The following is a 25,836-nucleotide window of genomic DNA, read 5'->3' on the forward strand; positions in this document are numbered from 1 at the left end:
TTTTTTCCTCTTATTAACATTTTTCTAATTTTCTTTAATGAACATGCATTACTTTCATGAAGTACATATTTTAAAAGTTCCAGTTTTTAGGGGCGCCTGGGTGGCACAGCGGTTGAGCGTCTGCCTTCGGCTCAGGGCGTGATCCTGGCGTTATGGGATCGAGCCCCACATCAGGCTCCTTCCTCTGCTATGAGCCTGCTTCTTCCTCTCCCACTCCCCCTGCTTGTGTTCCCTCTCTCGCTGGCTGTCTCTATCTCTGTCAAATAAATAAATAAAATCTTTAAAAAAAAAAAAAGTTCCAGTTTTTAAAGTTTCTGCTTAATAAAATACATGTGTGGGGGGGGGGCAGTTAGCCCTGCTGGCCATGACTTCTCCAACAGCTATGTGGTGTGCATCCTGTGTGTGGCCATGGCAGCAGGTAAAGCACCAGGCTTTCACTTCCAGGATGGCATTTTTTCTACGGACGTTAAAAGTTGTGAGATACCATGCAACAGATTACCTTCTTATTAGGATTTGGAATTTTAAGCTAAGTTACTAAACAGTTGTAAGCATTCTGTGATAACCTGTCAGGCCAAAAACATAATCAATCATTTTTCTAACACATGAAACTTAGAACCAGCAGTCAAGAAGCCGTACCAATACAATCTGGTTCAGAACTCAAAAGAACAATAAATGTCCTGGTTATTTATGCTCCTGTTCCCATCTCATGGTGTCTTCCAAACTGAGAGAACGGGACACTATATATCCCAGTTCTTCCCACTCAGAGGTCTCACGCCCCAATGTCCTCTGTACGCACACCATACACCTCACCCTTTTGGTTAACCATGTCTGTCTTGACTTAGAATGAAATGTGAACACTTTTTGGGTTGGGACAAGTTGGGCTTTTTCCCCCACAGGGAAGTATAGTTCTCATTCCTTTGAAAGTTTAAGTTTGAGAATGTCAGCGAGGACCATTTAACTGATAAAGAAAACACAGAACCAAAGAAGCTAATTGACTTGCTGTGATGAACATTTATTAAGGTCACAGATGAGCCTAGAACTCAGGTCTCCGAACAGCTCATTCCTCTGCCACACACTGCAAAAACTTCCACTACGAAACTAAAACGAGGTCACTCCTGGAACATATTTCCACAACAGAAAAATCCCACATGCAAAATTGCTGGTGTGTAGATAACTCCACAAATGTAAAAATGATTACTTCAAAATTATCGAAGGCTATTTACACACATAAAGAATCACCACAGCTCAGGTGCTGTTAACCTACAACTAGCCAACAATAGCTTCCCAAAACGGGGTCATAATTAAAACAGGAATGACTAAAACTACTCAGTTGGATTATACAGTTGAGTATGATTTAGACCTCAACTCTAGAAGGACTGCAACACTATGTGTGAAGTGCGGACTTGATTTAGAATACTTCTTTCAAAGCATGAACTTAAAAAACCTTTTCAGGTATTAGAAAATGAACTTTCGTTTCTACTTCCAATTATATCAACCAACTTAACTTTCAATGTATTTACCTCTGAATTTCAATTTGCAAAATTTACAGGTACTATCTTGCAAAAAGAACAAATACAATGACTGAGTTCAAGAATTTATGCTTCGCCGCCAGGTACCACTTAAATACCCGCCTCTACAGCAGTGTCTTTCAGAAAACCTATTAGAAAAAATAAAAAAGCAAACTGTATCTATAAAATAAATAATTTGGGGACTTACCTTAATGGAATAAGGGGCTTTTTTATCAGAACAGCATTCTGAACTGGCTAGAAAGTAGGAGTGTCTAACACACATGCTCAGTGTATACAGATGGTGTACCTAGGTCCAAAAAGGTTACTGGCCCATTAAAGTATGGGCTTATTTAACAATAATTTATACACACACACACACACACACACACACACACAGAAAGGCAACAAATGAATAAAAGAAGACTTAAGAATTAAAGTTCAGTGATAACCTACCATTTGAAATAATTTCAAAAGGAAATCACATGACACAAAGTCTTTGGCAAACACATACCAAGGTTCCTGCCTGAGATGACTCCTAAAAAGCCATATGTTAGCGCTGGTCTGATCCCAAGTTTCTTTATTCAAGGAAGCTGCTTTCTAGTACATATGTTAAAGACAGCTGGTTCTCTTACATCTAGTTATGCTAATCAAATGGCTTAGCCATATAGTTTCAAAATACAAACATATCTCAAGGAGACAAGATTTGACTTAAATGATATTTTCTCTCAGTTTTTTTTTTTTAACAATAGGTTATTAGCTATATAATTTGAGACTAGAGACTTGTTCACTTGGAGTGGTGTTTTACACTCTGATGGATGCTTGCTCTAGACAGCTCCTGAAAGGCTGTCAAGCACTTGTATATAGAAATGTCAGTAACATGGGTTGCAAAAGTTCCAGAAGCAATTCAGATGGTGGAAGAGGCCGCTATCCAAACTGGGTAAGAGTCACTCTTCACAATGCAAAGTGATTACCAATCAATCAAGAAACCAAATGGTTTCTACAATAGTAATTCTTCCTTTTGTCCAAAAATACAGTATACAGTGAAATAAAGAGGCAAAAAGACAAATGGTTTGGAGAAACGAGAGCAATGGACAAGTAACCTCCCCAAAGCCAGTCATCTACTCTCATTTTTGCTCCAAGAAATAAGCCAGACAATACTAAAAACAAATTTATTTGAATCAGAGAAATTATGAGGGAAACTGGCATACTAAAAAGCAGTTTCAGAGTTGACCCCTTAGTTTATAATTAAGAAAAAGAGTTCTGAGAAGTGTGGCGACTTCTTGCAAAAATACCACAATAAGCTCATATTCCTTACCCTGACAACTTGCCGAGTACTTGTGATGAAGGTTTTTCTTATACTCAATTCAGTCGCATCAAGGTTGAATTTTCTAGGGTTTGCTTCAACTATGCGTGGGTCAAAAAGTCAAGGGAAAGCAATTTCATCATTAAAAACCTAACAAACCACAAAATCTCTCACAGGTAAGCAATAAAATCTGGCTTGATGTTTCTTAATACACAGTCAACTCGACACACATCACTCTCAAACTTTCTCCTCTCACAGCTATGAAGATCTCTGTGCCTCTGAGTGGAGAAGACCCACCAGATTAAGAAACACAGCCCCTGCCGACTGGGTTCACTACAAACCCATGGCGGGCTGACCACGGCTGAGCTGGGCTTTTCCAGATGCCTGCCAGCACTCTTATCTACTCTCTTCTGACTCTAGATCGCCTTTCCCATGACGGCTTTGCAAGCCTTTTTCATCTGCTGCTCCAAACCATTCCATTTATGTCAAGAAGCTAACCCTGCTTATTAATCTAGAGGTTGAGGCTTCTTCAGCAAAGCTTCCCCGAATCTCCTCACTCCCAGCCTGGTCCTGCTGCCCCATGTCAGACACTCACATGGCTCTCTGGTCTTTTCTCTTACAGTCTGCAAATATATAGTGTTGTTATTAATGTCTGTTCCCCTGTCCCCTGAGCCCCTCACTATACTCCACCATAAATTCTATGAGGGCTGGTACACTGTTTTGCTTTATCAATCCAATCTCAGTAACTAACAAAATATCCAACACATAGTACACTCAATGATTATTCGCTGAATGAATGATGAATACACAGGCATACCTCATTTTATTGTGCTTTGTTTTACTACACTTAGCAGACATTGTGTGTTTTACAAACTGAAGGCTTCTGGCAACCCTGTGTCGAGCAAGTGTATGGGCGCCATTTTTCCGATAGCATTCACTCACTTCCTGTCTCTGTCACATTTTGGTAATTCTCACAGTATTTCAAGCTTTTTCATTATTATACTTGTTGTGGTGATCTGTGATTGTGACTCACTGAAAGCTTAGATGATGACGAGACTTTTTTAGCAATCAAGTATTTTTAAATTAAGGTATATACATTGCTTTTAGACAAAATACTATTGCGCACTTAACAGACTACAGTATGGAGCAGACAACTTTTACATGCACCAGGAAACCCAAAAAATTCACTTGAGTCACTTTACTGAGACCAAGATACTCACCCTACTGTGGTGGCCTGGAAACGAACCCTCAGTATCTCCAAGGTGTGCATGTATCTGTTATTCTGCCCTTTCTCTCACAATTTCTCTGTCTCTCCAGTCTTCTTCTCTTCCCTCCATCTCAACGTATCTCCCTGTACCTGTGCTTTTGATCCCACCCACTCGCACATTTTGTTCCACTAATTTTTATCAATATACTTTTTAAATAATTTAAAATGCACCCAGGGTCACTATGATGAATAGAAATATAAATAGATTATGCCCTCCACTTATTAACTGCCTATGAACCTGAAAAGCTGGTTTCCTAGATTACACTTACAGAGAGAACAAGAGAGAACTGAGAACACACAACTGGCATATCTTCAAAATTTTTGATTAACTGGAATTTTTCCAGCTGAAAAAAGGTCATCATTCTCTGGTTTGTCAGTCAGGTCAGCAGACCTCCCATTGATAGCATGACTTAACAGAACAGACCTGACTTTACTAAATGCAGTTTCATGGTACAAAATACCTCTCTCATGGACACTGGCATTGTCACATCACTTCTTGACCAGGAAAATGACAGTCCACAAAAGGATTTTCTTTTGGTTTCTAATTAACAATGTGGGACACTGGTCTGTATACACCTTTATGGAATAATGACTAACACTCACAGAAGCTCACTGCATGTCAGGCCCCACAGTTACCTGCTCAACTTTCAACAACCCTAAGAGACAGGAACTGTCTGGAAACTGAAGCAGAGAGCAAGGCGCCCAAAGTCACACAATCAGTAACTGATGTAGCCAGGACTTGAACACATGGTCTGCCCCAGGGTCCGAGCTTATAACCACTGCACCACACTGTCTCCATGTTGCTGGATTTATCATGCACCGTAGAAGAAGGTGGCCCCTACACCTTAGCTTACTGGGCAATTATTTCAAGAGTGTCATGGTACAAATAAGAGCAACATCAATCGATTATAAAAGGAAATATCTAATTGATGTACTTGAGACATCTGGATAAAAACGTGTTCACTTTTCTGTTGACCCCAAAGGCAGAGGCACCATAGAAAAGGATATTGATGGTCTCGTCAAGGTCCTCGAGATCCCACTCTATGCTCCGGAGGTTGTTTCTCAGCTCGTTGGTGGTCCAGTCGATTTCTTCCCTTGTTGCTGTGGAGGGGTCCTGGAGGAGCTCTGTCCATCTCTGAAATAATCCCTGGGCAGTGTTGACTGCTTTCTGTACCTCTCTGTAATCAAGGAGAGGGGAAAGGGCTGAAATCACAGACAACATGTTCCATGAACAAGTTAACTACTGCCTGACCTAAGTTAACACTTGTGATCACATACCATCTTCAGCAACTACCATTCCCAAAAGTGTGTTTAGATCTTTATAGAAGGCTCTTCGTGAACAAATACCAAAGTTCAAACCTTTAAAAATAACACTATTATGTTCTCAGCTGATCTTGGAGTAAAATAGTCAGTACTTAAATGCTATATCAGGTTTACTGAGGACAAAATTTAATGTTTCTCTGAACAGCCTATACTTAAAAGTCATATAAGAAGCAATCCTACAAATCAACTAAAGTGCCACTAACATTCACACATGCTGCCATTTGGTGTGACAGTAATTTATATTCACATGAACAAGTCCTAACACAGCTTTCCTTTTCTTTGGGGGGGGGGGGTGAGGGGTAGTGAGGGTAAAAAGGGCTGAGGAAGGGTTACTCATGCAGTTAGTCTTTCAGAAGGGAAGGATTTTAATCTGACTTTAAAAAATTTTTTAAATTCTAGTATAGTTAACAGCCAGTGTTAGGTGAGTTTCAGGTGTACAATACAGTGATTCAACAATTTCATACATTACTCAGTGCTCATCATGATAAGTGTGCTCTTAATTCTCTTTACCTACTTCCCCCATCCCTCCCACCCCCCTTCCCTCTGGTAACCATCAGTTTGTTCTCTTATAATTAAGAGTCTGTTTCTTGGTTTGTCTTTTTTTTTTCCTTAACTTTGCTCATTTGTTTTGTTTCTTAAATTCCATATATGAGCGAAATCATATGATATTTGTCTTTCTCTGACTGACTTGTTTCATTTAGCAGAATGAAACACTAAATTCTACACCTGAAACTAGTATTACATTGTATGTTAACTAACTGAAAATTAAATTAAAACTTGGAAAATAAATAAATAAATAAATAAAAGAAATATAAATATAAATAAATAAAATAAAAATAAATAAATAGAAGTGATACACATTAAAAAAAAAAAAAAGACCAACCACTTTTGAGGTAGCATTCTATACTGCTGTAGTGAGAATGACACTATAACTTTTCAGAAATGCAAATTTCCGACACAGAAGAGAAAAACAAAAAAAGAACTTGGCCTCCTAACAATGGGCCGATAGCCACAATTTAAATGTTATAATTGACTATTACTGCATATAAAAACCAAAAAAGAATCATTTTATAATTATTTGGTCTCTTGTATGCAAAAATTATAATCTTCATGCACCGAAAGGAAGAGATCTGTTTTGATTCTTCAATGATTTCTTAACTAGTTCTTCTGGGTGTTCACTCAGGATGTTTGCTGCCTACAGCTTTAAGACAGAAACTGCGTATGCGTCCTATTCCCTCTGACAGTTTAAGTACCAGAAGATAAAGCACTAATAAAATGAAGAAAAGTGCCTTACAATAATATTTCAGTTTGAGAATACTCATTAGACCATTAAAATGGAGAATACAGCTATGGGGTCAGGCTGAACACATCACTGAGCTATACGGCCAACAGTGACATCACCCCAGGTCTGTTCAACACCCAGTTGACGGGTTAGCAGAGTCCTCTCATTGTTCCTTCCACATCAGCCTTATACTTTCAGTGCTAGTGAGAAACTCTTAACATAAAAAGGGGAGAGACTAAGTACGTGTTTTTACTTTCTCGTAAGGTTTCTGGCTGATTTGGTAGAGAAAGAGGTACACATCTTCCCATAATACCAGGTACTTGGTTTATTTCTAAGTGTTGAACATCAATTATGAGAATAGAAGACAGAGTTAAAGAGGTATCTATAATATCTCATTTTAAAGAATATAAAAATTAACAATTCTGTCAAGTACATATATAAATTCCTTTTTGAGAACTAGAAGCCTTAAACAGAAGAAAGCCTCAGGCCAGGGCATACCACATTCTCCACCCCCAGAACACAACCATATGCTCAAATTAAACTCTCTCTTTTTTTTTTAAAGATTTTATTTATTTATTCGACAGAGATAGAGAAAGCCAGCAAGAGAGGGAACACAAACAGGGGGAGTGGGAGAGGAAGAAGCAGGCTCATAGCGGAGGAGCCTGATGTGGGGCTCGGTTCCATAACGCCGGGATCACGCCCTGAGCCAAAGGCAGACGCTTAACCGCTGTGCCACCCAGGCGCCCCTCAAATTAAACTCTCTTAAGTAGCAATCCCTACACTTTTGGTCTCAGGGCTCCTCTGCGCTCTTCAGAATTACTGAAGACCCCAAAGAAGCTAGACTGATGTGTGCTCTTTATCTATTGCCATTTACCATATTAGAAATTCAAACAGATATTTACAAAGTATTTATCAAGTAATCAAACATAATGAACTACCTACATGTTAATATAATGTTTTTGCAAAAAAATTTTCAAAACAAAAAAAATTACGCTGTTTTATATGTTTGCAGATCTCTTTAGTATCTGGTTTAACAGAAGACAGGTGGATTCTCATATCTCCTTCTACATTCAGTCTCTTGACATGTTTTATTCAAGTATATGAGGAAAATCCAGCCTCATACAGATAGACAGATGGAAAAGGGAGGAATATTTTAATAGACTGTTTAGATAATTGTACATATTCTTTTTTGACCCTAAACCAAAACTCAATAAAGTGGCAGTTTCTTAAAGGTTAGTTGCAATGTGGAACCTGAAACTGTATCAAAGACATTTTGAACTCTTCATATATTACAATCCATTGCCCTACCTTGTATTTTGAATGGATCTTTTACCTACCCATGTTTGATTTTATCACATATACTGGTCATCTGGAAAGTATCAGTTTACTGAGGACCAGAAGTCTTGCAAATGCTGACTCTTTTCATTACACAATATCCCAAATCATATAATATCACCACCAATCTCATCAGAAAAACTTAACTATCAGGAACCTATAAGATGATAGGAGTTGACGCAAGCTTTCCAAAATTTTATTTTTTAAAAAAGGCTCTACTTTTATCATCAGGAAAAACCTGTCAATTGTTTTCTATTAAGTGACAAGTTCACTTTCTTCATTTTTGGGAAAATATCTCAAGTACTTTTTAGATAATTGTGAAATCTGAGAACATGTGCAATAGCGAGTTTGCCAGGCATTCTTTCAAGTAAAAATGAGAGTCTGTGAAGGGAAAAAAAGGAGCTATTTCAGCTAGCAACTCAATCACAAATTGCTTTTCCCAGAGACAGCCATCTTATTTCACAATACAGCAAAAGTGCTTCGGCATACTCTCAGTTTGTCACGCAGATCAGCAAAATGTGTACTAAGGCTGGGAGAAAACGTTTATGAATTACAAAACTGATCAATGTCTTTAGAATATAATTTTTTTAAAACTCTCAAAATTTAACAAAACTAAAACAAACCCAATTAAGAAATGGGGTGGGGGGTAAGGGAAATGGGCAAAAGATGTGAATAGTCACTTTACCAAAGATGACATACAGATGACAGCTCAGCATACAAGATGTCCACTACCATTAGTTATTAGAAAAATGCAAATTAAATCCACAATGAGATACCACGACAAATGACTGAAATGCCAAAGTGCTGACCAGGTGGTGGAGTAACTGAACTCTCATGCATTTCTAGTGGGAATGCAAAATGATACAACCACTTTGGAAAATAATGTGGCTCTTTTGTAAACATGTTTACCATATGACCAAACAACCTCGCTTGTAGGTGACATGAAAACTTACATTCACACAACCATCTGCAAATTCTTATAGTAGCTTTAGTCATAATTGCCACAAATTGAAAACCACCAGCCCTCAAGCGATAGCGACTAACCTAACAAGACCTCCAGTCAGCCGAGACCACCCAGACCAGTTTGAGCGTAACCCCCAACTCAACCCTGCGTAGATGGACCATGGAGTCACCTCTAGAATGACCAACAACTACCTTTGCCTCATTATAATATTAAAATCTTCAGCCAAGGAGGAGCACAAGCCTCATTTACATAACATACAATGTACACATAGGCATGTTTTCTGAAGGCACATGTGCAACCCTCTACCCACCTCTACATATGACAAGGCTCCCCTTTTAAAATATTCATCCTAACCCTAAATAAAAGGAACCCATCCAACACTTGCTCAGGGAGTCACAACTTTGGAAGTTATTCCCTGTGATCTCCTTATTTGCTGCAAATAGAGTTTCCTTTGTGCCAACAACTTACTTGATGTAGTATGTTTTTTTATTTGACTTTATTTAAATTCAATTAATTAACATATAGCGTATTATTAGTTTCAGAGGTAGAGTTCAGTGATTCATCAGTTATATATAACACCCAGTGCTCATTATATCACCTGCTGTAGTTTTTATCTGTGACTCACCAAGGAGCAAACTCACATTAGTTCGGTTACAAAGGGACACAGAGAAACCTTTAGGGGGATGGATCTGTCTTATATCTTATTTGTGGAGGTGGTGGTTACACACAACTGTATCCATTTGCTAAATTCTGAAGAACTGTACACTAAAAATTAGGATCAATTTTACCGAAGGTAAATTATAACTTTAAAAAAATGAACATGTCTTTGAGGATCAAGATTTGATACAATTAATAATTTTTACTGTTTCAATGAAAAACACTTTTAAGGGAATATGACTTTTTTTCTTTTTCACTGCGAGGGAGGAACACAATGACGACTAGTCAGTTTGGTACCACTGCCCTGACCTAGGCTGTTCTACCTGCCACAGCTTTTTCAATCATTGGTGTAAATGTCAGCACAATGGTAAAAGCAAACCACATCTGAGTTATTACGAAAAGCGTTTTAAGCTCAGGGACTTTTCTGTGAAAGGGGTGAGAATCCCTTCAGATCCAAGCACCACACTTTCATAACCACACCTCCTAAGACATTGATAGTCAGACTTGAGGGGAGGAGGGGCACATGGATGGATTCAATTCTAGCAGCACAGAGTGAAATCAAGGAGCCCTCAAGCATGTTCTGAAAAAGACATCAAAGAAATGGCAGGAATCAGAAAAATGCCACAAAGCAATCCCAGGATAACATTCAACACCCCCACAGGCCCGGGCCAGTGACCTGGCTTATTCCACTCTTGATCTCTTATTTTTTAAGAGGTTTCATCTTTAGTTTTCAGTTAGTGGCACATACATAAGAAAGGCAAAGTAGTCATTACTTTGCAGTTCTAAGACAAACATTTCAAGGAATTACAAAGGTGGGAACTATCAGCAATGGTTCACATCTCAAAGCCAGAACCTACAGTGTCTCAAGGAATCCTATTTTAATAGCAGCATGTGGGGTCCCTCAAAGTTTAAAACATCCCCCGACTTCATTTCAGCTTAGTGCTAGCCTGCAAAAGAAGGCATGAAAGGAGAGTAGAAAACATCACGTGTCACAAACTAGCCAAATATTAATGGTAACCAGAATTTTCAAGAGAACTTGGGATTCCTGATCAGTTTCAAGAGCCACGAGACACAGCTAATGATGTGTGAGACTCTAGTGAGACAACTTCTTCAATTAGGAACCATTTGTAAATATCTGGAACTAAATATTTAAAATCACTAGGCATTCCAAGTAAATCAATTAACAGGACAGAGAACAACAAAAAGACGGAGGACCATATAACAGTGTCATCTGTTTGAGATTTGTGAGGGTTTTAACAAGAGAAGGAGAAGAACCCACTCACCGAATTTTCTTCACACTACTTTCTCAGGAAGGGCAAGGGAGCTGTTTCTGTGAGAAGCGGCTAGTTAGGCACTTCCCCCCCCCCCGCCCCCGCCCCACATGCCCGGCACTGCCAGCTCTGCACAGCCCATGTGAGCACAGCGCCCTGTGAGGAGCGCAGCACCCTGACCAGAAAGCAGCAGCTGCTGACTCCTTAGGTGACAGAGAGCCACTTTTGTGTATAGTTTCCAGAAAGGTCAAAATCACAAAACACTGCTTTCCTTTTCCTGTGAAGTCTGGTTTACTTGTTTGAGGTTTTTCTTTCAACTATGTGAAGGGAATGACTGAAATCTGATGCCCAGAACTTTCCATGAGGGGCCAGGTATACCTTGAATTTTTGGAGCTCTTCAGCTTAACAAACTTCTTGGTTAACCATCTGCTCACCAACAGCTCTGGGAATCCTGTCTGGCACCATTTCACCAAAAACTTGCTGTTTACTCTCCTAGGTAGTACAGGTTTAGCTGCTGACGCTGAGAAGTGCCCACAAAAGTCAAACAGATTTTCTGCTGCCACATCTGTTACAGATGTTTCCAAAGTCAGTTCTGTCTGACACAGTCTGTGGCAACAAGAGTCACAGTGTTGGAAAATGCTAAGGGTGAAGATCTTCCACCTTGCTGTCTACCAAATGGTCTATCAAAATCAAGGGACCTGTCATATCCTCATGGATTAAACTCCATGAACACCAGAATGAAGGTCCTTCACTGCAGTCCGCCTCAAAGCCCAGGGAACTACTGGTAAGCAACTGCCAAGAGTGAAAACACAGTCTACATCTTTGAAGAATATATCTTTTCGGCAAAAATGAAGTCATCAAAGCTTTCAAAACCAGGTTCTTCCATTCATTATAAATAAAAAGTTGACACTGTCAGAACTAACCTAGCTTGTTTCCAAAGCCAGTCAAACACTAACCCTCTGTCATTGCTAGCTGAGCCTCTCCCGTACAACATTCTAGTCTGTTCCACCATGCGTAAGGGCCCACCATCCCAACCAACCTCTAGGGCTAAAGGCAATACATCCAGATGTCCATAAAAATCACCAAGTTTTCTTATCTAGATCTTGCCAAGTTTCTCAGTAAAGTTTGAGGAAGGAGTATCTCAACCATGAAGAAGCTTTGGTTTTGCAGAATCTGTCATTCAGCTATGCCAACAAGTTGCACAATAATTGTAGCTGAAACCTCCATCAGCCTACTGATTTCTCCTTTCTTCTTTGATCATGCTGATAGACTCCGAACTGGCATCTGTTCCAGTCACTGTGTCTGTATAACCACCCCCCCAAAACGTAGTGGAGTAAAACAAGCATTTATTACGCTCATGGATTCTGCGGGTCGGGAAATCGTGCCAAACACAGAAGAAATGGCTGGTCCCTGCTTCACAGTGTCTGTGGCTGCAAAAACATAGGCTCCTCGGTAGTGTCTCTGTGTGTGTGTCTCTCCACATGATCTCTCTAGCAGAGCGGCTTCGGTGTAGCTGGACTTCTCACATGTTAGCTCAGGACACCCCAGCCTTGCATCCCGAGTCAGGAAGATGCAGGTGGAAGCTGTACTGGCTGTCTCTTAGGGCTTAAGCTTCAGGAGTCAAGCAGTGTCATTTCTGACTCATTCTGTCAGTTGAGGCAATTACAAAGGTCTTCCCAGGTCCCAGGGAAAGAAATTAGGATCCCAGCTTGATAGAAGAATGCCAGCTTCACAATTTAAGAAAAGCAAATGGGGCAGGATATATACCGGGGTGGCCACCTTTAGAAAAAGACAATCGGCCCCAAGACCAGTATCTAGGGCAGTGCTCCTTCTGCACGACTCTTTACAGAGAGGTTCCTGTTTCATCAATATACTCAGAGGCTAGGAAAGGCAAATGGTTTCCATTCTAGTAACGAAACCTGAAAAACCCAGGCTGTGCAAGCCTCTGCAACCATATCCCCCCTCCGGCCCCCTAGCCTACCAGCCTCTTTCCACTACCAATCCCTTGTGCTAGGTAAGGGAGGAGCTCTTGTTACTGCTTGACTTCCACACTCACATCTTCTGTATTTAAGGGGAAAACCACACACACTCCTTTCACTTGACCTCGCTGTCATTTCCAAATTCAACTGTACGGTGATACCTTTTGCAATTACTCTTGTGGGGGAAAAATTGACTCTACTTAGTTACCCACGGTTATATACAATTTTGACCTCAATTTGCTGCTGCTTCCACAACCCCCCTGGGATAGTGCTACTGCTACCAACGACACCGCAGATCAAAGTCATGATGGCTTGAATGTGTCTTCACTTTCAATGTACTTGCCACTACAGCCTTCAGAGCTATTTTCTTGAAACTCTCACTTCCTTTGTTTTTGTGTCATTGTGCTCTTCTAGTTTCTACCAGTTTTCTCTTTCCTTTTCCTCTATTTGGTCCTAGTGTTTCCTAGCACTTTTCATAGCTTCTAGGCGTTCATCAATACTCACAGGTTCAAAAGATCCCTTTCAGCTGTTGACTCCCCAACCGCATTACCAACCCTAGTCACTCACCAGGATTAATTCCTTTATTTTTAGCTGCCTATAGGACCATTCCATTTGCCTAAAACCAAACTGATCTTATCCTGCCTATAAATTAATTAATTTAAAAAATTTTTAAAAAGTATTCAAACAAAAAGATAAAGCAGAGAAAAAGTCTGCTTCCTTCTCTAGCTTCCCCCTTTCAGTCAATAGTGCCTCTATCTTCCAAGATTTCAAACTTGTCTAGACACTCTTCCTCTTAAAAGTTCTCACCTTGCACAACATCTACTTAAGTGCAGTCACTGGATTTTAGATCTGGAAGGAACTTTCAAGATATCTAGTCTGCACTCGTTGAACAAACAGGAGAATTGGAGCTTAGGCATCTAGGCTGTTTGCCTCAAATGCTTCCGACTCTATGAGGTGCCTTCCAGTACCAAGACCTATTCAATCCTATCTTTGCTAAGCCTTCAGACAAATCTATTTCTTTTATGGAATCAGAAGACCTGATTTGCCCACAGGCTAGTAAACAGTAACTGCTAGTTAAAACTGCCACCTGATTAAGAATTTACAATAGGAAACAGATTAAATTTAAACTTCTCAGCTGGGTATTCCACATCTTCCTCCCCCAAACTGGCCCACTTTAATATCCAACCTGATTTCTCACTGAAACAAAATCTGTGTCAGTTGGCAGTTCTCCTTCCCACCCTCCCCTTTCTCATTCCTGGCTCTAGACTTCTGGTCGCTTCTTTCCCAGCCAAGAGTCCCTACATCTCTGCAAATGAAAAGTAGACATTTTCTTTAAGGGCTAGAATGAGACCCTATTACCTGCTTCACTAAAATGTCCTTGACCAACATTCCCACTGGGGTCTTTCCTTTTTTCAGTCTTCATAACATCTCAACTCTACTCTGAAATCTTCCACACAATGCACATTGTCTTTCGCCTATACTCCGGGTGTCTGCATGGTGTTGTCCAACCAGACTACAATTTCAGCCAAATACAGTATTAGGCATTCAATAAATTTATAACAAACGTTTGCAAACTTTTTACAGTGAAACATCTGATTCTGACTTTAAAAAAGAGAACTGAGATTAGACTTACATTCATTTGTATTAGACTAAAACTACCTTGCAGGCATGTGATTTCTTTTTCAGTGATTAGACCAAGAAACAGTTCTCTCAACATTGTGAATAAAATGCACACGCCTGCCTGCAAGGAACTCATAATCTAGAGTTAAGAAGACTGCACATACGGACAAATGCTGGTTAAAGAATACAACATATACCATATTGCTCATCTGCTTACTTAGGCCATTATTTCAACATTGATCCACAGCCAAGAACCTGGAAACTATCCTTACTCAGGCACACAAAGCCTCCAAAACAACAACATAGTAAAAAGCCGCAACATTCATGCCTTTCACCTACAGAAGAAGCTCACTTGGTACCAACAGACTCTCATATTCCAATGCTCAATTTTGTAGTTTTCTTGGCCATTCAATTGGAAGTTGCAAGTTCTAAAAGGCTTACAGCAAGATAGGGAAAAATACCCAAAACTCAAAATGGATGCACTCATCAAACAAGCACCGCATGAGTCCCTACAAAATACAAAGATTAAAACAACAGGATTCAAATATGATTTTTTTAAAAGATTTTTTATTTATTTATTCAACAGAGATAGAGACAGCCAGCGAGAGAGGGAACACAAGCCGGGGGAGTGGGAGAGGAAGAAGCAGGCTCATAGCGGAAGAGCCTGATGTGGGGCTCGATCCCATAACGCCAGGATTACGCCCTGAGCCAAAGGCAGACGCTTAACCGCTGTGCCACCCAGGCGCCCCTCAAATATGATTTCTTTTTTTCTTTTTTTTAAAGATTTTATTTATCTATGTGACAGAGAGACAGCCAGTGAGAGAGGGAACACAGCAGGGGGAGTGGGAGAGAAAGAAGCAGGCTCCCAGCGGAGGAGCCTGATGTGGGGCTCGATCCCAGAATGCTGGGATCACACCCTGAGCTGAAGGCAGATGCTTAACGACTGAGCCACCCAGGTGCCCTCAAATATGATTTCTTAAAATGAGAATCCCAGGACTGTTAAGAGATCAGGGGAAATGGGTGCGGGTGGGAGATAGAGAGGAGATAGGCGTGTATTCTGGAGGGCAATCTGGTAATATGCATCAGAAGCTTTGAAAATGTGCTTACTCTCTCAATTAGCAAATCTGCTAAAGAAATACAGGCTATGGAAATAGAAGCAGCAATAAAGACCTGTCAGGCATTCATTCTCCTTGCCACTATTTTATTTGTAATAGTGATAAATTAGAAATATCTTAACTGTCATCCTAGGTAATCATTTATATTACATTTGGAAAAAAGATTTTATTTACTTATTTGAGAGAGAGAGCATGCTAGAGAGAGAAAGAGCACAAGCAGAGGGGAGGGGCAGAGAGAGAGGGAGAAGCCGACTCCCCGCTGAGCAGGAAGCCGGAACTCGAACTCAATCCCAGGACCCAGGAATCATGACCTGAGCCAAAGGCAGACATTTAACCGACTGAGCCACCCAGGTGCCCTCATTTATATTACATTTCTATGACAAAATACAATGCAGTCATTAAAAGCCCTCCCACTGAAGACATTTTAAGGATATAAAAAAATACAGATAGCCCTCCCATCCTCTTTCCGCGCTGCCATAATGTGCACGAGAATGTCCTGGCAGATGCTCTCAAGAGCATTAACAATGCTGAAAAGAGGCAAATGTCAGGTTCTTATTAGGCTATGCTCCAAAGTCATCATCCAGTTTCTAACCATGATGATAAAGCATGGTTACACTGGCGAATTTGAAATCAGTAACGTTCACAGAGCGGGAAAAATTGTTGTGAACCTCACGGGCAAGTTAAACAAGTGTGGAGTGATCAGTCCTAGATTTGATGTACAACCCAAAGATCTAGAAAAATGGCAGAATAATCTGCTCCCATCCCACCAGTTTGGTTTCGTTGTACTGACAACCTGTGGCATCAATCAACCTCTGACAACCAATGGCATCACGAACCATGAAGAAGCAAGATGAAAGCACACAGGAGGGAAAATCCTCGGATCCTTTTTCTAGGGATACATATGTGCAAATAAAACGCCTCAATGGAAAAAAAAATAACAGAGGAAAAGATTATAATACAGTATCATGCCAACTTCTGAAACAATTATTCAATAATAATAATACACACATATATAAATTCTGGCCTTTTCACTTATAAGCCTGAAGTTCTGTGTTTTTGTTTTTTTTTTTTTTACTGAGTTTCATTTTCTTCTTCTTAATGATAATAATAGCACCAGTACTTACTTTATAAGGATTAAAAAAAATAATTATTGGGGCGCCTGGGTGGCACAGCGGTTAAGCGTCTGCCTTCGGCTCAGGGCGTGATAACAGGGCGTGATCCTGGTGTTATGGGATCGAGCCCCACATCAGGATCCTCCACTATGAGCCTGCTTCTTCCTCTCCCACTCCCCCTGCTTGTGTTCTCTCTCTCGCTGGCTGTCTCTATCTCTGTTGAATAAATAAATAAAATCTTTAAAAAAATAATAGTAATTATTGTTAGGTTCTTAGCACAATGCCTGATATATCCTGAGATCAAAAACTGATGAAAAGGACTGCCTAAAACTATTAATAGAAATAAAGATCAAAAGACACCAAAATTTTAACAAATTCTTTTTGGATGGTGGCATTTCAATAAATTTTTATTCTCCTTCTTATATTTTTGTTTCCTAGATTTTCTAAAATAAGCATATATTAATTTAACGTTAGTTTAAATGTTACTCAAAAACCAGTAAGACATGGTCTCTCCTCTCAGAAAGGGCAGCTTATTTGGATGGAAACATAGAAACAGACATTTAAAAGAAAGTATTTATTGGGCATTTAGTATGTGCCCCCAACTGCTAGGTAATTTACATACATTAACTCATTTAATCCTTATAACCAATAAAGCAGGTATTTTTAAGCCAATTTTGTACATTGCTAACCCATTTTGTACAAATAGGTTCAAAGAGGAGAATTAACTTGCCCAAAGTTACACCAAGTAACTGAAAGGTGAGATCCCAATGTTAGGTCAGCCTGATTACCAAAAAAACAGTTCTTTCACCAAACTTCGCTGCCTCCTGAAGTCAGATAAAAAGAAAAATTACACCCAGAATCCACTTTTCCTTTCTCTTTAACCCTCTTTATTCTTACAGAACTTATCACCACCTGACATATCACGTTATTTGTCTGTTTCCTGTCCTCAGAATGCAAGCTCCATAAGGATGGGATTTAGTCTGTTCACTGCTATACCCTCAGCTCCCAGCACACAAAAACAGACACTCAATAAGGATGTCAGAATAGAGGATTCTGAATAGAGAAACGACCTGATCGTGTCTGTGTGGATACATCTGTAGCAGTGCAAAGCTTGCTGAAGAAGTCGCTTACAGGAGTCCAGGTGAGAGAGAACGAGGACATGCGCTAGGGTAGAAGAACCATAGCTAGAGAGGGAGAGAAGATTCTAGAAATATCCAAGGGGTGGCACTGATAGGACACGATGATCAAGTGGACATGAGACTGAAGGTGAATGGGGAGTCAGGAGTGGAGGGCTAAGAGGAGGAAAGTCTGGTCAGGCGTTTGTAGGGAGGGGAGAGAATGGGGCCAGAGTGACCAGGATGTGCTCAGGTACACAGGGAGTACCTGACACAATGGGCATAATCAAGCTCCCAGTGAGAGCACATGGAGAGGATCCACCAGAGAGGCTACGAGTTAAGGGCAGGCCAGAGGTGATTTAGGAGAGCCTGGAGTTTCAGGGACCGAGTTCTGGTGCTGTAAATACCACTGTGAATGTCTACGCCAGGTAGGGGCCACATGTGCCCTGAGAGCTCAGCTGCCCCACTGCGGTGGTTTTCTTCTCTGTGTCCTGGGATCCTGCTCTGAACAGGACACTGATAGTGTCAAAACCTCACATAACCAGCCTCAAACATCCAGGCATTAAGAACTGCATATTTCGATTAACACAGCTTTCTAACTAGTCCCCTTCTAAATCTTTCCTCACACTGATGCATCCAACAGTACTACCAAATCAATATTCCTAAAAACGTTCATTTCATTCCACTTCCCAGATTTAAAAATCTCCAATGGCTTCAAAATGAGGCTCTCCTTGACCCTATTCTACCTGCATTGTGACATTTTAACAGTGTGAGTAGAATCAGGCAGTTCAAATTTGAATCCTGGGTCTACCACTTATTAGCTGTGTGACCCCAGGCAAATAACTTAACCCCTCTTTGCTCCCTCAGTTCCTCATCTCTAAAATGGGGCTAGTGCCCACATCACAGAGCTGTTCCCATCAAGTGAAATTTTTTATAAAGTGCTTACGTAGCACAAAATGCCTGGATAGGAGTTGCATCCTTAAAATGTTAGCTATTATTATTACTTCCCTTAAATAAACTTCCTACACCACCTGGGATGCTCTCCTTGATCATTTCTAATACACAATGCCCATCTCAGGGCATCTGCTGGCAATGTTCCCACCCATGAATCACTACTCCTTAACCACCCGCACCACCACCACGAGTATTTATTTAACATTTATGCTGTATATTCAAGGTGCTGGGCTGGAAATACAGGAAAAATAAACAGTCCCAACCCTCAGAGCTCATAGCCTAATAATGAAAGACAGCCAGAGGAAGAGGTGCAATAATGCGTTATGAGTGCCAAGGGAAGCACTTCCTGGAGGCAATGCAGATGCTTACACTGAATCTTCAAAGCTTAGTGGGTGACCCAGGCAGAGCAGGAGTCCGTGGAGTAAGAGCACCCAGGATGGAGTCATACTTACCAAGAACTTACCAAGTCATACTTACCAAGAACTTACCAAGTCTGACCTTGCTGGAGCTCTGTGCTGAGGGTAGGCAGAGTGGGGAGAGGGGAAAAGGACGGCTGGATCACGGTGGTCATGAAGTGTTTGGACTTTACTCTGTAGGCAACAGGCAGCCACTAAATGATGTTAAGTACGGAACCCCTGCTTGAGTTCTAGAAGAGCTATACCTCTGCTACCCAAAGTGGGCTCCACATGTGACCACAGAACGCCTGCGATGCACTGGTGTGACTAAGGAACTAATTTTCTTATTTCAGTTCAATTTAAAACCTGATATGCAATTCCGTTACTGGAAAATTTTTAAATATGTTTGGAATGTTTGGGTATGTGAATCTACTTTTTTTTTTTTTTAAGATTTTATTTATTTATGTGACAGAGAGAGACAGCCAGCGAGAGAGGGAACACAAGCAGGGGGAGTGGGAGAGGAAGAAGCAGGCTCATAGTGGAGGAGCCTGATGTGGGGCTCGATCCCAGAACGCCGGGTTCACGCCCTGAGCCGAAGGCAGACGCTTAACCGCTGTGCCACCCAGGCGCCCCGTGAATCTACTTTTTCAACTGTAAATTTAATGAACTCTAAATACAGATCAAATATTCGTGATGAAAATTTAGTGTCCAAACTGAGATGTGCTATACATATAAAATATATTCCAAATTTGAAAACTTTAAACAAAAAAGTAAACTATCCCATTATAAACTTCATATTAACCACATGCTGAAATATTCTGAATATATTAAAGATAACATTAAAATTAATTTCACCAGTTTCTTTTTTTTTTTTTTAAGATTTTATTTATTTATTTGACAGAGACAGCCAGCGAGAGAGGGAACACAAGCAGGGGGAGTGGGAGAGGAAGAAGCAGGCTCCCAGCAGAAGAGCCTGATGTGGGGCTCGATCCCAGAACGCCGGGATCACGCCCTGAGCCGAAGGCAGACGCTTAACGACTGTGCCACCCAGGCGCCCCTAATTTTACCAGTTTCTTTTCACTTTTTTTTTAAGTGACCTCTATGCCCAATGCCCCGGAGATCAAGAGTTGCATGCTCCACTGATTAAGCCAGCCAGGTGCCCCTTTCTACTTTTTAACATGGCTACTAGGAAATGTAAAATGGCATATATGGCTCACATTATATTTCAGACAGCACTGATCCAACAGAACCAAGCGCAGATGACTAGAAACAGGCAGACCAATTAAGAGAGACACAGGCCTGAATTATCTCAATTCTACCCATCTTCATAACCTAATTCAAGACCTACTACTACTTCTAAAAGCTTTTCCAATCATAACCATTTCTAATGAGTTGCTTTTCTCAGAACTACTGGGGCACTTAATCTTCTGTAACATTTGCTTTATCGCTTAATTTATCACCTGTCATTTCTACTTATTTTGGGGTGAGTTGTTTCTCAGAGCCATCAGCTGCTAGGCTAAGGGCTACAACTTAGGCATCTAATTTTCCATATCGTGCAATGCATTTTCAATACTTTTAATAAATAGGGGTACACGGCTCTCCAAATATTCTGTCACAGCCACCCATGTGGCCAATTATACTTTTTCAGCAGAAGGTCTCGCCAATCTCTTCCTTCAGACACCTTAAGGACATGAGCTAAAATGATATAAAAGTCAACCAAGAATCCAGGCCAATATTCCAATACAGCAGTGATATCTAATCAGTGAGCGAGCACTGGTAGACTATATTGGATACTATCAGGAAAAAAAGGCCAAGATGTCAGAGCAATTTCGCATTTTCACAGGTTCCATTAAAAATCAAACAAACAAAAAATTTCTGATTATCCCTGGTTTCCACTGCCAGAGATAACCTTTGCAACCTAAGCATTAAGAATTTTCATTGGAGGAAAAGATGCACGGCTTTAACATTTAAAAATTAACCCCTAAACTAATCTTTCTAACAAATAACACATTTTCCAGGTAGAGAGCCACATATTACCAATCAATCTGCAACACAGCATTTTCCTTTAAGTAGCAGCATCCTACTTTAAGTAGGATGAAGAAAAAATCCTTTTAGGAAAATGTTAAGAAGTATATAAATATATTTTACTGTATCATGGATAACAAAGTACTTCACCTAAAGTAGCATGTAAATTCTCTGAGAAGAATCCTTAAAAAACACACACACACTCAACCAACTGGTCAGGCAGAAATAGGAAGCTAGCAACTAGCTCCAAGCAGAGGGACGCTTCGTGGTTAATAGGACTGATCTGGGAACTTTGTAGTTCCCAGATTTGTTTATGTCCGACATTTAAAACATAAAGCTGACAAGTTACAATAGCATGAGAATCCACCTTTTTTGCATTTGTTTAATGGCTACAAAGATAATATGGCAAAGTGCAAATGAAGTTTCTATCTCCAAACAAACAATCGAGCAATCAAAGATGGAGTCAGGACAGCTCACAGGGAAAAATAAGTTAAGGCAGTTCTGTTCCGAAAGGCTGGATAAGAAATGGGGGAAACCTGTCAAAGAGCCTGGATGAAATCAGGGAGTTAAAAAGAAAGCACTCACTTCCTTTAGCACTGTGGGAAAATCCCAGTTGCTAATAGAAAGCTGAGGAAAGTTTAGTTTGGCTGATTTCATTTTGTTTTCCTTCCAACATCATCGCCGAGTTCGAACGACTGCTTTCCTCCCCTCACATTACTCAGTAAAAACGCCCCCACTGAATAGAGTTGTCTTCCGGAGCCCTGCTCCCCCGCAGCCCAGCCTGCAAACGTGCTCAGACGCCTCTGGGCGTGTTGTGGTCTCACCACTCTGCGGGCCGGCGCTCCAAACTCAATGGACAATGGGAGCTCACCCCCAACAACGCCAACTACAAAGCTCAGGAGGGCCATTTCCCTTTTCCTGCCCAGATGCTGTTTTCCCTCCTTCGAAGTAGGGCCCCGTGCTCCACTAGAGCCCCAGTGTGGGCTGGGACGCGTGTCTCCCGCCCCACCTGCAGAGCTGCTGATCTCCCTGAACCCCAAATAAGTTGTATCTCCACGCACAGCCCACAAGAAATCCCCTTCCCCAGGGGCTTGGTTGGGGGCACGGTTTTCACAGTCCAGGTAGTACGGGGAGGGGATGCCTCTGGACGCTTGGTCATGGCCCTGCAAGCTAAGCCGTCCTCACTGTCCCCTCCCTAGTCTCCACTTGTCTCCCCTCCCCCTCCAGAGAGAAGAGCGGGGAGGTGCGGGCTGGCAGCACGGCCACCTCCTCCTCCAGTGGAGCTCACGGGGACACTCACCCTTTCACCACAAAGAAGGGGTCCTCCATGGACATGGCGTCCCGGCAACCGGCTGCCTCACGCCTGCTCCGCGCACAGGGCGCCCGCGCCCTCCAAGCCTCTCTCTGCCCACCCTACCGGTCTGCCGCAGCCGCCGGCGCCTCGGCCTGGGGAACCCAAAGCAACTGGCGCGCGCAGGCCGGGGCGCACCGGACCGCCGCCGGTCCAGCACTCGATTACCTCGCAGACCAAGTCCCCGACTCTGACGCCGGCCCCTGCGCCTGCCTCCTCCCCCGGCTCCTCCCGGCGCGTCTGGCCGGCTTGACCCCGCCCCGGGACCCGCGGCCGCGGCCAACCACAGACGCGGCCCGCTGCACCACTTCCGCACCCGGTCTCACGTGACCAGGGCCAGCCCCACCCCCCGTCGGCGGGGCTTGGGCGCCGCGTCACGCAACCCTGGAGGCGGGGCTCTGAGGCGGGTGGGCGAGAGTCCGTGTTCCCCCACCTTCCCCACTCAGGCTTGGGGGGAGGAGCTGCTTGTTGCCTTATGGGGGGCAATTAGGTTTTCAAGGTATGCACTAGTACCTGATTTGTACAATCATTTTACCTTTCCTGTACCTTTAAGGCTTGATTTTGATGACATATGATTTATAAATCTATCTTGTCCTTGCAATAAATCACGCTTACATACATTATCTGACAATGATAATGTTGCACACCTCCTTTTTGTAGGTCTTACTTGTGTCCCCAATGCCCTAAAGGCTGCCATGTGCATTATCTCAATTTTCCTGGTGGGAAGGTATTATTTCCAATTCGTAAATGACAAAAGTTCAGAGGTTTCAAGATTTCCTGGGGTCACACCCTGGACAGGGTGGAGTCACAGGTTCTGTGTGCTCTCCACTAGACTGGATGTATTTCCTATTGCTGCGTATCCTGCAAGTGAGCAATAAGGTAATTCATACAGCCTACAGTGCTTCCCTGGAGAGAGCTCCTCTGAGAGTCTAAGAAGGGGCCAGGTACGGCAATTTCTTCCCAGCTATACTTCAAGAGCCCTTCCAGATAGCGTTTTGGTCACAGCAATTAGCCAGCTCTCATGCTGTGTATGCTATAGGCTTTGCGAACTTTAATTGCTAATTATCACCCAGCACTTACCGTGTGTCAGGCACTGTGCTGTTATCTCAGTTGCTCTCATAATGAGGTAATTACCATTATTATCCCCATTTTACGAATGAGAAATCTGAGACTCTTGGAGGTTAAGTGACTTGCTCAAGGTCACCAGTCCTTTTGGAGATGAAAGAGTCCTCAAAAGCCAGACAAACCCTGTTTGAACCTGGATTCTATTATTTGGTTTCTCATCTACAAAACATGAATAGTAATATTTAGCTTGTGGATTATCTGAAGGTTAAATAATACCGCATGTAAGCCCCAAGGCCCCCAAAGAGTGGGGAAGCAATTGTAAAGGTACAACCAAACCAATGTGGGTTCGCTCCTTGGTAAGTCAGAAACTGAACCACGTTGTCTCACAAAGAAAACTTTTATTTGCCGCAGATAAGGAGATCAAGGGGAATGGCTTCCGAAGCCTTGACTCCCCAAGAGAGGGTGAACGGGTTCCTTTTGTTTAGGGTGAGGATGAATATTTAGATAGGGAAGCCTTGTTCCTACGTAGAGGCTAGAGGCGGGCATAAGGTTGCCCAAGTGCCTTAAGGAAACATGCCGATATGTGCATTGTATGTTATGTAAATGAGTCTAAGTCTCCTCCTTGAGCCAATATTTTAGAATTATGATGAAGTAAAGGTAGTTGTAGGTCATTCCAGTGGTCACTCCATGGTCCATCTACGCAGCCATGAGTGGGGGTCTAGCTCAAAAGGTCTAGGTGGTCTGGGCTGGTGGAAGGTCTTATCAGGGCCTTCACCATCACTGGAGGGGTGGTTTTGGGTTTCATGTGCCTAAGAGGTAAGCCAGAAAGAAGAGCTTAGGGGCGCCTGGGTAGCACAGTCGTTAAACGTCTGCCTTCGGCTCAGGGCGTGATCCCAGCGTTCTGGGATCCAGCCCCACATCAGGCTCCTCCGCTATGAGCCTGCTTCTTCCTCTCCCACTCCCCCTGCTTGTGTTCCCTCTCTCACTGGCTGTCTCTCTCTGTCAAATAAATAAATTAAAATCTTTAAAAAAAAAGAAAGAAAGAAGAGCTTAAGGGAAAATGTAAGACAAAGATTAGTGAGTGTAACAGGTAGGCAGGTAGGCAGTAAATTAGGCTGGGGAGGAGAGAGGTGGAAGTCTCCATGCTGGGTGGTTCAGTTGGTTAAGCGTCTGCCTTCTGCTCAGGTCACAATCCCAGGGCCCTGGCCCTGAATCCCTCATTCGGCTCCTTGCTTGCCTGGAGCCTGCTTCTCCCTCTGCCTGCTGCTCCCCCTGCTTGTGCTGTCTCTCTCTCTCTCTCTCTCTCTGTCAAATAAATAAATAAAATCTTTTTTTAAAAAAATAAAATAAGAGAGACTTTCCATGTTTCTTTGAGACCCAGGAGGAACAGTGAGGTCCGATGTGGGGAAAAGAAGTTTTGGGGAGAGAACCATTTACTTTGGCTATGGACATATTGAGATGGGAAGGCAAAAAAGAATTGTTCATTCTTTCAACAAACACATGTAATTGGGGGCAGATGAGAATACTGATTAAGAGCCATGCTTGGAGCCAGATGGCTTGAGTTCAAATCTCAATTCTGCGGCTTCCTGACTATGATATCTTGGGCAAGCTGTTAAATCTCTCACTGTCCTCATCTGTGAAATGGACTGCATCCTAACACCTTCCTCATAGAGCATCACAAGGATTAAATGAATTAATGTGTGAAAGGTGCTTAGAACAGTGCCTGGTACCTGTTACGCTCTTATGGCTGCTAGGCACTGAGGACACAGAGATGAATAGGCTTGGTCCCTGCCTTCAGGGGACTCTCAGATTGGTGGGACAGACAGGCCCCATGGAAAGGAAAGCTATAATTAAAATGAGGGAGAAAAAAGGAAGCTACTTCTTTTTTCTTTTCTTTTCTGTTGTGGTTTTTTGTTTTGTTTTTTTTTTTTTTTGGTTTAATAGGCCCCGGGTCCTGGCATAAACAATCACTCAGGAAGAATACTCAGCAAAAAGCCTTCTCCTCCCAACCCCCTGCCAAAAAAACAAAAGAATTAAAAATTCTCCTGGAATAAAAAATCAAAACGGTAGTTGCCTTGGGGTGGGAGTATTGACTGGGAAAGGAAACTTTCTGAGGCAATGGAAATGTTCTATATCCTGATAAGAGTGTGGCTTATACAGTTATATGCCTTTGTTAGAACTCATTAAACTATAAC

General features: G+C 41.9%; 1 protein-coding gene and 1 pseudogene across 2 annotated transcripts in view; one reads left to right on the forward strand and one right to left on the reverse strand.

Moving 5' to 3' along the window:
• The window catches only part of STX6 (syntaxin 6), a 46,228-nt gene extending 23,420 nt beyond the window's left edge, over nt 1-22,808 (reverse strand). The window contains exons 1-3 of one of the 2 annotated variants that reach the window (XM_087858241.1): nt 22,526-22,807; nt 5,087-5,256; nt 2,824-2,918 (exon numbers count right to left, since the gene is read on the reverse strand). In XM_087858241.1, the coding sequence (XP_087714367.1) occupies nt 2,824-2,918; nt 5,087-5,256; nt 22,526-22,560 (300 nt within the window). In that variant the 5' untranslated portion in view covers nt 22,561-22,807. Of the gene's footprint in view, nt 1-2,823; nt 2,919-5,086; nt 5,257-22,525 lie in introns of both variants that reach the window. The other variant, XM_087858242.1, reaches the window with a different exon arrangement.
• On the forward strand, nt 11,921-16,478 carry LOC123801352 (small ribosomal subunit protein uS8 pseudogene; annotated as a pseudogene).
• Nucleotides 22,809-25,836: the final 3,028 nt, after the last annotated feature.

The sequence above is a fragment of the Ursus americanus genome, chromosome 2, assembly GCF_024610735.1.
Source record: "Ursus americanus isolate L20-20 chromosome 2, mUrsAme1.1.p, whole genome shotgun sequence".
Lineage (NCBI taxonomy): Eukaryota > Metazoa > Chordata > Mammalia > Carnivora > Ursidae > Ursus > Ursus americanus.